Genomic DNA, 12,835 nt, shown 5'->3' on the forward strand with positions numbered 1-12,835 from the left:
CTCCCTGCGTGCATCATTGCCGCTCTTTTGGCTGGTGAACCTTTTTGGGTATTCCTCAGAGAAGAAGTAGGAGCGTTGTCCCCCCCCGATGCGATGACAGGTGTGGAGAGAGCCAGCCTTCCTGCATTGAAAGCATGCTTGTCGCTTAGGTTCCAAGAACCCTCACCTGATCACCAACTGGGGACCCGCAGCGTTCACCCAGGCAGAGCTCGAGGAGAGAGAGAAGAGCTGGAAAGAGAAGAAGACCACAGAGTGACAGCTGTCCCAGCGGTCACCCAGTCAGTCACTTCAGTGAGGGGACGAGGACACTGGCTTTGCTACTTCTAGTTTCCCCTCGGGGCTCCAGCAGGGTCCATGTGCTGAGGACGCCATGTTTACCTTCTAGCGACGATGTCGGCTGTCCTGGCGAGAACTTAGGCTGGGGCCACCGTCACTGTCGCCTTCTGCAGCCCTTGCAGCCCCTGGTCTCAGCGCCCCCTTGGGATGGGAGGTCAGCTGTCTCCACAGGCAGCGCATTCCCTCCACCGATTGCCTGGTCTGCTGGCCTCTTCGTGTCAGGTGGCATGGCAAGCCTCCGCTGTTGGTGCTCCGACGGACAAGTCACCAGTTACTGTCCTTGTGGATGGGATCTGGTTGGTGACTCTTCCCAGCTTCAGCGAAGACACTTCCCTCCGTGACCATCACACACTTGGCATGCTTCATTTGCATTTTCTTTCCCCTCACCTCGAAGCAAAACATATCCTGGCCCAGCGTCTCAACTTAGTTCTTTGGGTGTTCTGTCCCCGGCTGCTAGTCTGTTGAAATCAATGGTGATTGGATAGTTTGGGGGGTTACATGGGCCCAGTGGAAGCTGACAGAATGTGGGCTGGTAACATGTAAAGTGTCACAGGATGATGGCCAGCCTTGTGGCTTTCACGAGGACTACGTCTCTCTGCTTTTCCCTCCAAGGATGACACAGACCGTGGTTTCTATGCTGTGTTTGAGAAATGTTTTCAGCTCTAATCTGGTCTGAGATTGAGACGAGTGGTTAGGAAAGTAAGCGTTGCCACACTAGTGGGAATCTCTAACCAGCAGTGACTCCATGCACAGCCAAGATGCTTTCCATTGTAAACAGGAAGGTGACCCGTGTGTTACAGAAAATGTGGGATTCAGTAGAGAGCAGGGAACCCCACGGTCCTGGTCCAGCCTTGCCTCAGAGCAGAAAGGAGGCCATTCCAGACATGTACAAGTCTAGAGATAGCGGTCCTGGCGTCTACATAAGGACTGGATAGATAGAGTTCCATTAATTTCTACCTTTTATGACTGGAAAACATTTGCCAATGGAAGTCTTATCAATTTTTCTGAAGATTTTTGGGCTGCTTAATAAAAGTAATTTTATTTAATGTTTGTAGTTGCCTTCATACAGTTTAGATTTTTATGGAAAGTATCACTGAGTCACGAGCCTTCTTAGTTAGCAGGTAACTTGGGTGTAGGTTTGGACCTGGCCGTTCACTCACCATGTTTCCTTGTCAGTGCAGCCAGGAATCAGACCAAGGGGACCAGGGTCTCCCCTGTGGCTTGATGATGTCTCCTAGAGACCTCAGTGTCCCTGGAGAGAAAAAGAAAAGAAACTCCAAGAAGGTACTGGCCGGTGTGAAATGTCTGGATAGAAGCAAGGGCCTGGGGTCCAGGGGAGACTGGGGTAAAGGGATTGCCGGGGCCGGGCTGACAGAGCCTCCCTCCTTAAACCTGGACTGTCTTACAGCACAGCCAGAGGCATGGCCCGCAGCTGCCACGGCCCTCCTTGTCTGGTCTTGAGCTTGAGCTTGAATACTGCATGCTCCCTCTGCAGTGCTGTATGGGCTGTGCAGAAGGTGTCTACAGTCTGTAGTGTTACTGCTTGCCTCACCGGCTTCAGCAGCACTGTGGCGGGAAGTGAAAGTCCTTTGTAAACAGTGGATGAGAAGACCGCACAGATGTGAACTGTGTGACTCCCAGACTGCACAGATGTGAACTGTGTGACTCCCATTTGGGCTGTGCTCTGATATTTGTGGGTCTCTCCTGATACTCAAGGTGGTTTCAGCTCAGTGTCTATAGACCTTGCCGCATCTCTGTAATAACTACAGGAAACGTTGGGAGTGTCTGTCTGTGTGTTCATTGTAATCAGCCCCTTCCTCCAACGAGAGATGAGATTATTTGCAGGAATTATGAATGAAAAGCATTTGAAAATGTTTTGGGATCTACTATATTGAGAATGAACAAAATATTTATAATTTTAAAGCATTTTTATCTACACATACAATGTAATATGCTCTACTTATTTTTTTGTTTTTTGCTAATTTTTCTAAGATATTAAAATGTTTTCTATGGGATTTTTGGTTTCTGTTTTTTAGTACAGTGAACTCAATAACAAACATACCAGAATATCATACACTTTAAATTGGTTTAATAAAATGGAGTAAAGTGTGTGTGTGTGTGTTCGTGCGTGCGTGCCTGCCTGCATGTGTGCTTTTGCTAATCTTCATTTTCATACAGTCATGTGAATGTGGTTTAGGGATACTCCTGAAAACACTGGGTTTGGGAGTTAAGACCTCAAGAAGTTAGCTGTGACCCCATGTTCGGCGTGTGAGTCACAGCTGTGGGTGTGCCAGCTCAGGGCCTACAGAACTGACCTCTTCATCGTTGCTGTTACCTCTAAAGTCGTCTCTGTTCTCTCAATTTTTTTTTTTATGTCTTCGACTAGAATGAACATTGTGGTTTTCTATTTGGTTTTTCATGGTCACCAAGATTAAAACTTGTACTGTGAATGAAGCAGTCCCTTGTTCTAGCTTGACTGCATTGGCAAGCTGGTCTTCCCTTGTGGAGGAGGGCAGGCAGAGGTAGGTGTTTGTCAAGCTATTCTTTCTCTAGTGCAGTGCTCTCAAGTACAGACACTTGGCCGTGTCTGGAAACATTTGTGGTTGTCATAACGGGAAGGAGTGTGCTGGCTGTGGTGGGGTGCCTTGCATCGCCCCCGTGTGGGGACAGTTGTTAATTCCTGTTAAGCCTCATTGACCCTTCCGAGGTTCCTAAGTCATTGGTCTTGGGGTAGTGGGCACATTTGTGGTGGACACTAAATTCCAGCCCTAGTCTAGACTCAACCTCCCTGTCCAGTTTCTACTACAGCAGAAGCAGTCTCTCGGGGCCTTCCACCCACAGGAATGTGGGCCTTTCTCTATGTCTGCTCCTGTATGGGAGTTGAGAGGGCCAGAGAGATTGTTAAAGTAAGCAAAGGAGGGTTCTGTCCAGCCACCCTCATTCTGCCAGATCCCACCTCCCAACTTGAAGTCCACTTCACCCCAGTTCTCCCCCAAACACAATCAGTAGCCTAAATTGGGTTTCCGAAGGTGGCATCCATGTTTCCTCTCTTCTCTTTAGCCAGGAGCACCCCAGGGACAGGGTCCATCACAGACTGGGTTCAGACCAGCTGCCACCTCCATGTTCACCCTCAAAGTCTGTCCCATGGGAGTGAGGCTGTCCTGGGCTGCCAGAGCAGGTGCTTTCTATCAGGGGAGAGCATTCCAGGATTGGAATTTAGTGTCCGCCACAAACATGCCCGCTACCTAGGACCAGTGACTTGGAAGCCTCAGAAGGGCCAGCAAGACTTAACAGGAATCGACAACACCCTCCTCCAAGCGAGGCAGGTTCGAGGCACCCACTACAGCCAGCACACTCCTGGTCGTGAGAACAAGGATATAATGAGTGATTACAGGAACTGGGGAAAAGACTTCATCTCGGAGGCCCAAGGCCTGCAGCCCTGCTTCAATCAGAGAACTCTCCTGGGAAGGAGTCCAGGCAGCAGTCACATAGATCTGGGCCTAGTTGTGGCTCTGAGGCAGGATGGCTACACCTCCTCTCCTCACCCCTACTTCCACACATCCCTAGGTCTGAGCTTTTCTCCAGGGCTAACCCAGGAGTTTTTGACTACTGATGTTTCCTGCGTTAGGACAGTGCGCCCTTTCTGAGAAAAACCGATCTACAGATTACAGAAGACTGGTGTGTTGAACCCGTCTTCTGTCCATCCTGTGGGGGACCTATGTTCTTTCGCTGTGAGAACCACCTCTTCCTGCTGCACACACACGGTGTGCCTACAGAAAGCCTCCTCAAGGACAACTTCATGTGGACCAGCAAAGAGGGTGCACCAGCTCATGCCTTCTTCAATCCCTGAACCTGCTTACGGAGCCCCCGGGCCTGTGGAGAGCCACTGTGGAGGCAGGTGTGTCCCTCCCCTGAATGTGATCTCCAAGAGTGTCTTCCTGCTTAAACAGTAAACTCAGTAAGTTGCCTTACTTGAAGTTTACTTTTTTAGACTTTTATTTATTCTTCACATGTTTAATCTCACATGTTTGTAATGTATCTCAATTATACCCACCCTCCACCCCCTGTCCTGCATGCCCCTCCTCCACTTTTTTTTTTCCTTTCAGTTTTGTAACTGAGTCCAGTCAGGGCTGCCTTTTCAAATGTTGACTGATCTTATTAGCTTGGTCATGCGCAGGGAATGGCTGCCGTGACTTTCCTGAGCACAGTGGCTGTGTCTGGTCAAGAACTCAGCGTTCCGTAGCACACCTTCCCATCCTCAGCTCCTGCACTTGTTCTGCCTTGATGTTCCCTGGGCCACCTGCAACCAAGCTGAACCCCCAACCCCCAAGGCTCTAAGGGGGTTGCCTGGGGCTGCTGGAGACAGTCACTGGGTCAACTAAAAGGGTTAGACTAGGCCCTCAGAATGGCACTGCACAGATGATGTCCCCAGCATGTCACCCTTGGAGCACAAGATGGCCATCTGCCCCTTAAAGGCTGGTGGGTACACTCCCCACACAGGGGAAGTCACGTGGTGAGGGACTTTCCATCTGAGCTAGGCCAGGCCATGTGGTGGGGATTTCTGCTGACTGTATGGCAGGTGTTTGTATTAAATTGCTCCTGCGAGGCTTCTGGAGAATTGGGGGAATATCTTAGATGCTTAGAGGCAGGTGTGCAACTTCTGAGGCGTCCAAGGAGGAATGAACCAAGCAGCCCCAGAATGGGGCCAAGAAATACCTAGTTCCTGTCAGCTCATAGCCCATCTCCTTCCTCTAAGCAAGTGGTGGTGGAGGGGACCTCAAGGGGCCAGGACTGCTATACCCCAGCAGGTCCCCAGGATCCACATCTTTGCTCCTGCACCTTGTGACTTCTTGGGTGGCCACTGAAGTTTTATGCCATGGTCAGAGATTCTTCGGGTTGACCAGTTCCTGCTGCTCTGAGTAGCATCTAGTGTCCATTTCTCCCAGGACTCTTCAGGAAAGCAGATACTAAGTGGAAAACACCCCACATGCCTTTGAGGGGACTTCCCAGACTCTTGATAGACAGGCTCGTTTGAACTCTTTCTCCTAACAAACAACTCGGTAGATTTTTACTGTCACAAGGTGCTGTGATACCCAGTGTGGGAAATGGGAAAGCAGGTGTGAGCTCACCTGGGACAGTCAGCAAGGATTCAGAAGGGAGGTCCTGTTGGATCTGGGACCTCGGTGCTGCGCGTGTGTTTCTGGCCAGGCGGCCGCCAGGTGGCAGCCGTGCACCATGTCCGTGGGTTAAGACTGCGATGCCTGTGCTGTGCTGACTAGGATCTGTTGGTGCGGACAGCCCAAACTCTGAGCACTGCTGGGAGCCAGACCCCACCTAATTTCACCGAATCTCCTCAACCCATAGTGTTGACGTGATTTACCTATTTTTACAGATGTGAAAAATTGGGCTCAGGAAAACAGGCAGTCAATCACCCCAAGGAGTCACAGCTCTGGGGACCAGAAAGCCCAAATGAGGGGTGCTCTATGCCAGAGGGACCCCACCACTCCCATAATGCAGGCAGGCCTAAGGCATGGGGTTGGAGTTGTATGGCCTCTCTGTCTCTGAGGCTCCTGGCACTTTCCCTTGGGAGCTGAGACCCTGAATCGCATCCTTGGTCCAGTGTGGTTGCCACAGCTTTCGGTTTGGCCATCCTTTACAATGCCTTCTGGGAGCAAGTCAGCAAGCTTGGAGTTTTGGCTGGAGGCGCCTTGGGGGTGGGGGAGGGTGGAGATTGGAGGGTCAACAGCCAGAGAGAAGGGGCCTGTTTCCTGACTCTCTGACCTGGGCTGTCTCTGTGGAGGCCCCAAACCCAGGAAGGTCATCAAGGGCGAAATTCCAGCTTGCGCCCCCTGAGCAATGACTTCAGTTTTCTTGATAAGGCTGAAAAAGGGACACTGAGTGTCCACCCCACACCCCCCTCTGTCAGCACCTCGGCTCTAGTGAGGCCTCCGTGGTAGACAGCCTGACGGGGAGAAGAGACAAAGATAGACTGGGGACAGATAAGGACAGAGACAGCTAGGAACAGATGGAGCATAGAGGTGAAGATGGGGCAGCTGCCTGTGGGGAACCCCAGGGGTCAGCACCGGGCCTCTGTCTCAGCTTGCTAAAAGCTGGCTGATTGTCTGGGCTGCCACAGAGAGACTTGAGGGGTAGAGCAGGAACCTTGGCTTAAAGGACACAACTCTACTGCCTGGACCTGGGTCCCAGTGTGTGATTCTTGAGGGTGGTGTTCCCGTGTGATGATGGAGTCAGGGGGTGTAACCTCTGAGGTTTCAGGAAGCATCAGCAAAGAGGTTGAGGGGCCTCGGCCAGCAAAGAGCTGGGCAGAGGTGGGGCTCCATGGCCACTGCTGATGGATAGGAACTGCTACTGCTTTGTGGCTTTCCAAGGTCACCTGGCCTCCCCACAGTATTCCAGGCACGCTCTGTGAGAGAGTATTTGCACCCAACACTGTCTACTTGGCTTGTCAGGTTGGTGGAAGCTGAAAAGACACAGCTGGCCTGTGGGCTCCTGGGTCACCATGTGCAGTTGAGTCACAACCCCCAGGGGACAAGAGCCTGTACTCAGGGCTGTGCCCACAGACACATCCACACAGGTACCCAGTTGCCTTGTGCAGCTGAGTCATTGTCACTCCTCGGGGAGCGCGTGCTGGCTCGCATGTGTACACAGGTACATAGAGACAGGGTGCACCTGACTGTGAGTCACTGGTGCCAGCCAACTCTGAGGGAGGGCACGGAGAGTCTGTTCTGTCATCCCTGTTTAAAAGCAGATACTCACATGCCTACATAAGAATGTATGCCTAAAGCACAGCTTCTTCATACTAGGGTGTGTGTGTGTCAGAAATACTTGTTGAATGAACATACGAGCAGAATGAACGGACAAATGAAGAGACGGGTGACCCCCTTGGTCAGGGCGGCTCCTCAGGGTGGGTCCAATGCTCTGTGTCTGCAGGGAGTTGTCTTGCTCCAAATATAGCCTCCCTGGGTGGGCGGGGAGCCAGGGATGCTTCTCAGGCAGTGACTTCACTGGGCCCAAGGCCCAGCCTCTGTGGACTTGGAGAAAATGAAGAGGCCCAGCTTCTCATAGCCAGGCTTGAACTGTGGGGCTGGAGCCGTCAATGCCACCAGCTTGGCACCTGGAACTGTGGCACAGGGGTGGTGCAGATGGGTCCGGAGAGCTTCTGGGCTGGCACTTCTTGGGGAAGGCAGGGGCCTGCCTGCTGATTGTGTAACGCAGACCCCCTGCTGGGCTGTCCTTCATCTGGCAGGGACAGCCCTCTGGCCTGGGCTTGCTCCCAGGCCACTCCTTTGTTTCTGGAATCTTTCCTTTTTTATTATTTCTTTTATTTTTGAGATTATAATGTAATTACATCATTTTCCCCTTCTCCTTCCTCCCTGCAAACACTCCCTAATAACCCTCTTGCTCTCTTTCAAATTCATGGCTTCCTTTTTTCCCCCATCAATTGTTGTTACATACATATGTGTGTATATATGTGCGCACATGTGTGTGTGTGTACACATGTTTTCCTAAATATAACCTGCTCAGTGTAGATGATGTTACTTGCATGCATGTTTTCAGGCCTGACCACCTGACCTGAGATAATCAGGGGGTGTGCTTTTTCTTAAGGAAGACTTAGCATTCCTTAGTTACCTGTAGTTCTTTCTGGAGGGTTGGGGCCTCGTGGGCTCCCCATCCACTTTGGCATGTCTATAGTTCATGTCTGCTTTCAGCTTATGTTCATGCTGCCATGTTGGTGAGACTTCATGGGTGTAGTAGCATCTGACGTGACTAGGAGGCAGGGTCTCGCAGCCATCTCTGGTCCTCTGGCTCCTACAAGCTCTCTCTTCCCTGAGACTTAGGTGTGGCACGTTTTGAAGATGTACCCACTGGGACTGGGTAGAATCCTCCTCTTTCCTTGACAACCCCCTCCCCCCCAAGCCTTGATTCAGCTTGGCAGTTGTAGTATTACCGGAGTTGGCATCCTGCCTTTAGACCTGTCCCTTCTGTTCTGCCCTGCTCACAGCTGTCAGGCATTTTTTCTAGAATAAAGATCTGACTCAGCCTTTTCTGTTGGAAAGGCTCCCTGCGGCTTCTCCGGGGTGAGCAAGCAGGTTGGATGCCTCCCCCGGTGCTCAAACCATCTTTCCTGGGTCCACCCTACCTGGGTGTTCCGAAAGGCTGTCACATAGACAACGTGCTGGCTAGTTTTAGGTCAACGTGACACTAGCTAGTCATCAGAGAGAGAGGAGGGAGCCTCAGTTGAGAAAATACCTCCATAAGAGCAGGCTGTAGGCAAGCCTGTGGGTCATTGTCTTAATTAACATTGATGAGAGGGCCCAGCCCATTGTGGGTGGTGCCATTCCTGGGTTTATGGTCCTGGGTTTTAAGACAGCAGACTGAGTAAGTCATGGGGAACAAGTCAGTAGGCAGCACCCCTCCATGGCCTCTGCATCATCTCCTGCCTCCAGTTCCTGTTCTGTTTCTACCTGCCTTCAACCAGGGACTGTGCTGTGGGTCTGTGGGCTTTGGGTGGGGTCTCATCACAACAGTAATCCCAACTTGGGCAGAAACTGGTACCAGGATTTCAGGGTGTTGCTGTGATAGACTGACTATGCTATTTTTAGGAAGCTTGTGGAAGGACTTTGGAACTTTGGGTTAGAAAAGCCATTGAGTGTTCAAAGCTCAGTGAGCTTCTCTGTGGGAGCTTAGAAGATAAGAGTTGAGAGAAATGGAGGTGACAGAGGCCTGGCTTGTGAATGAAGTTCCGGAGGGAAGATTGGGGATCCCTTATTTTGGGGTCATTGCATATTTTTGAATGGGAATCTGTGGTTCTGGTCAGCTGTGGTTAAAGAATAGGCTGTGATTAACAAGAGGCCAGAACCGCTGAGGTAAAACCTTTGCTTTGCCGGGACAATTGGTGGTGGTTAGCTGGAGCGGAGAAATTAGCGGTGATTAAGAAGAGACCAGCATTGTTGAGGTGGAATCTTCTGGGAAGTGTTTCCTCAGAGTCAGCACACAGAGGCTGTGTTCCCTCTTTGGTAGCCAAGGCTGCTCCACTTTGGTCTCCCAGGTGGCACTGGTTTTGAAGGCATCGAGGGGTCACGGAGAGGAGCTAAGGCTTGACACAGTGAGAGGCTGGGGAGGCCATAGGTTAGGGTGCAGCCTCATAGCAGTTGAAACCCCAACATTGAAGGGGTCATGGAGAGAAGCTGAGGTGTGAGTGGAGTTCAGGAGTGGTTATTGGTGGAAGTGCAGCCCTGTGGCAGCCGAAGACGCCGGCATGTTGGAGATGCCAGTATGGTGGGATGACCACTGAGGACAGCGGCGGCAGCGTGGAGAGTGCGATGCCGAGGGCGGACTGTACCATGGGATGACTGCTGAGGACGGAGCCGGAGAAGATAGCTTAGTTCTTAGGAGGAGCCCAGAAAATGGTGAGTGGACTGTGGAGACTGGAGCCTGGGATATTTACACTGTTGGAATTTGCTTTTGCTTTTTGCAGACTGTGAGTATGGCCTGGGTCTTTTCTCTTGAAGTAAGGAAGTATTTAATTTAGTTTGGTTTTATATGAGTCCACAGTTGAGAGACTTTTAAACTTTTAAGGTGGTTTGAATTTATAGAGATGGTGTGTGACTTTAAAGTCGTTTATGTTTTATATTGAGATACTAATGTTAACATGCTATCCTGGGGACAATTGAGGCCCTTTTCTAATTGAAAAGTGATATGTGTGTGTGTCAAGCTGACAAGGGGTCAGTCGTGCTAGCTAGTTTATGTCATCTAGACACAATCTAGAGTCATCTTAGAGGAGGGAACCTCAATTGAGAAAACACCTCCATAAGGATCAGGTTTATGCAAACCTGTAAGGCATTTTCTCAATTAGTGATTGATGGTAGAGCCCAGCCCATTGTAGGCGGTGCCATCACCTGGCTGCTGGTCCTGGATTCTAGAAGAAAGCAGGCTGAGCAAGCCATGAGAAGCAAGCCAGTAAGCAGCATCCCTCCATCTGCATCAGCCCCTGCTTCCTTGTTTGAGTCTCTGTTTTACTTCCTTGGATGATGAACAGCGATGTGGAAGTGTAAGCCAAATAAACCCTTTCCTCCCCACGTTGCTTTGGTGAAGGAAACCCCAACTAAGACAGAAGGGTAACAGAATGGATGGGTGATGGGCCGGCTCATATGGATGGACTAACGAGCAATCTGATTTCAAACAGAGGACTGGATGTGTGGATGAAGGGAAGGCACGTGGAGAGATGGAGAGATGGATAGGCAGAGAGGTGGAAGAAAGCTGTTTAAGTCAAGACTGTTTCCAGTACAAGGAATCAAAAGACCAGAAAGGGAAGAGGGGACTACCTGGGAACTCGTGGGCTAGTCTGTCAACAGCATGCATGTCTTGTAGAGGTGAAAACAAGGGAAGTCAGGAGCGTTGAGCCCTCAGGTTTCCCTGTGTCCTCCTTTCTGCTCAGGTGTCCTGTGGCATGGTGGCCGCCTTCTCAGACACTCTTGCTCACCCCTCCCAGAGGTTTCATACCCAGTGTGTTTGTGTATCTGTTTGTACCTATACAAGGATCACTCCCACTTTCTTCCCATAAGGTTTTATGTAGCCCAGGCTGGCCTCAAGTTGGTTATGTAACTGAGGTTGGCCATGTAGCTGAGGATGACCTTGAACTCTTAACCCTTCTGTCTCTATCTTGCAAGTATTGGTATCACCACCCTGTTCTACCATGCCAGACTCTGTACTCTAAAGAATGCACAGCAAATCCTGGAACTTGATCTGTAGACCAGGCTGGCCTCAAACTCAGGGATCTTCCAGCCTCTACTTCCCACGTGCTGGGATTAAAGGCCTGAGCCCCACTATCCCACAAAAAGCAGGCTTCTTAAAGGGGTCAGACAGGGAGCTGATATGGTCGACGCTGTGGAGAAAGGTGAGCAAGGGTGCTGGAGAGTGGGGTCGATGTTGTGTGGGTGCTCGGGGTGTCTCTGACAACCCGTGTTTAAACAGAGATCTGAAGAATGTGAGGGACGAGCCCTGAAGTCACCTGGGAGAAGAGAGGGAGTGGCACCTGTCGTTACTTTGTGGTGGGGACTCCTTTGAGGAGCAAGGAGGCCAGTGCAGCTAATGGAGTGGGTGCTGGGGGTCACAGGGCAAGCGAAGACAGAGCATGAAGCTTGCCTGTTGCTGCTGGTGGGGCCTGTTGCCAAGTTTTTGACTTCTTACTCAAGAAATTGAAATAAAAGCCCCCACAGCCTTATAAAAGTAACAAGAAAATGTCCTTCAAAGGGGAGCTATGGAACAGGACAGCCAGGGAGTAGCTGCCCTGAGAGTGAAGATGCTCTAGGTCCCAGGTATTGTTGGGGCTCCTTTTATGGGAGTTCAAGGGAAGGAGTTGTTTGGCTGCTAAGAAGCTTAATGAGGGTGGTTCTTCCTCCTCCTCCTCCTCCTCCTCCTCCTCCTTCTTCTTCTTCTTCTTCTTCTTTTTTATTGACAGGCCATGTCATTTTTCTACTGCATATTTTTCTTCCCACAATGCTGCTGATTTCAATCATACGCATCTCCAACTGTACATAGGCATGAGATAGTAAATAGGGCCTTTCCCCCAAAAGCTCACTTAGGACATGGTCTGGCCTCTCTCTGTATGCACCCTGGAGCCCCTCTCCTCCCCTTGATCTAAGCTATCCTGGGAAGACGTCTGATTGAAAACTGTCCAAGTCTGATGTTGTTAAGGTGGGGAGACATTTGTTCGGAGTGGGGTGAACCTGCATAGTGTCTGCAGGCAAGCCTTAGAAGAGGGATGTGCATGACCCAAGCTCAGAAGAGTCCCAGGTCACCCCACTTCACCCTGCTCAATGCCTCCCTTCTGACTTTACTCCAGACAAAGGTAGAGAGGTGAGGGTGGCAGGCAGGGAAGCGGTAGGTCCCCTCCCTGGCCCTTTGTCACGCCTTTGAGAGAGGTATGGCTTAGGGTGCATTCTGATTGACTGCCGGTTGAGATGCCAGCATGAGAAGAGGCAGATTCAGACAAATGGCACTCCTAAAACTGGCCATGGTGACAGGAAAGGTGAGGGTTTCCATTTCTAAAGGAGTTTTCCTTTGTGGGCAGGGTTTACTCTCAGGCATTTCAAGTTAGGGTGTCTACCAGTTGAGATATTGAAGGTAGTTGGATGTGTGTGTGTGTGTGTGTGTGTGTGTGTGTGTGGGTGGGCGGGGTTCAGGAAAGGTCTGAACTGAACATAAAGTTTGCAACTCTGTCATTTAGATGTCAAAAGAAGTCATGTGACCAAAGCCCATCTGTGAACAGGAGAGAGGAGGGGTCTGAGTCAAGATGTGAGGTTCGACTCCTGGGAAGAAAGAACTGAAAGGGGGAGACTAGAGAGACACCTAGCCCTGAGATTAGAGAGAAGCGGAGAGGACTCCGGCAGGGACAGGGGTGGCTTGACAGAAAACAGGCCCTTGGTGCACAGGCCCTTGACAAGGAAGGACCCGTAGCCTCTGGCCTCAGGGATGT

The 12,835-nt window shown here is 50.8% G+C and overlaps 1 protein-coding gene across 1 annotated transcript in view; it reads left to right on the forward strand.

Moving 5' to 3' along the window:
- Swap70 (switching B cell complex subunit SWAP70) overlaps positions 1 to 2,287 on the forward strand; it is a 63,639-nt gene extending 61,352 nt beyond the window's left edge. Inside the window, exon 12 of the mRNA XM_021197150.2 lies at positions 150 to 2,287. Coding sequence (XP_021052809.1) covers positions 150 to 256 — 107 coding nt within the window. The 3' untranslated portion in view covers positions 257 to 2,287. The remainder of the gene's footprint in view (positions 1 to 149) is intronic.
- Positions 2,288 to 12,835: the final 10,548 nt, after the last annotated feature.

Source organism: Mus pahari, chromosome 1 (assembly GCF_900095145.1).
Source record: "Mus pahari chromosome 1, PAHARI_EIJ_v1.1, whole genome shotgun sequence".
NCBI classification, from domain to species: domain Eukaryota; kingdom Metazoa; phylum Chordata; class Mammalia; order Rodentia; family Muridae; genus Mus; species Mus pahari.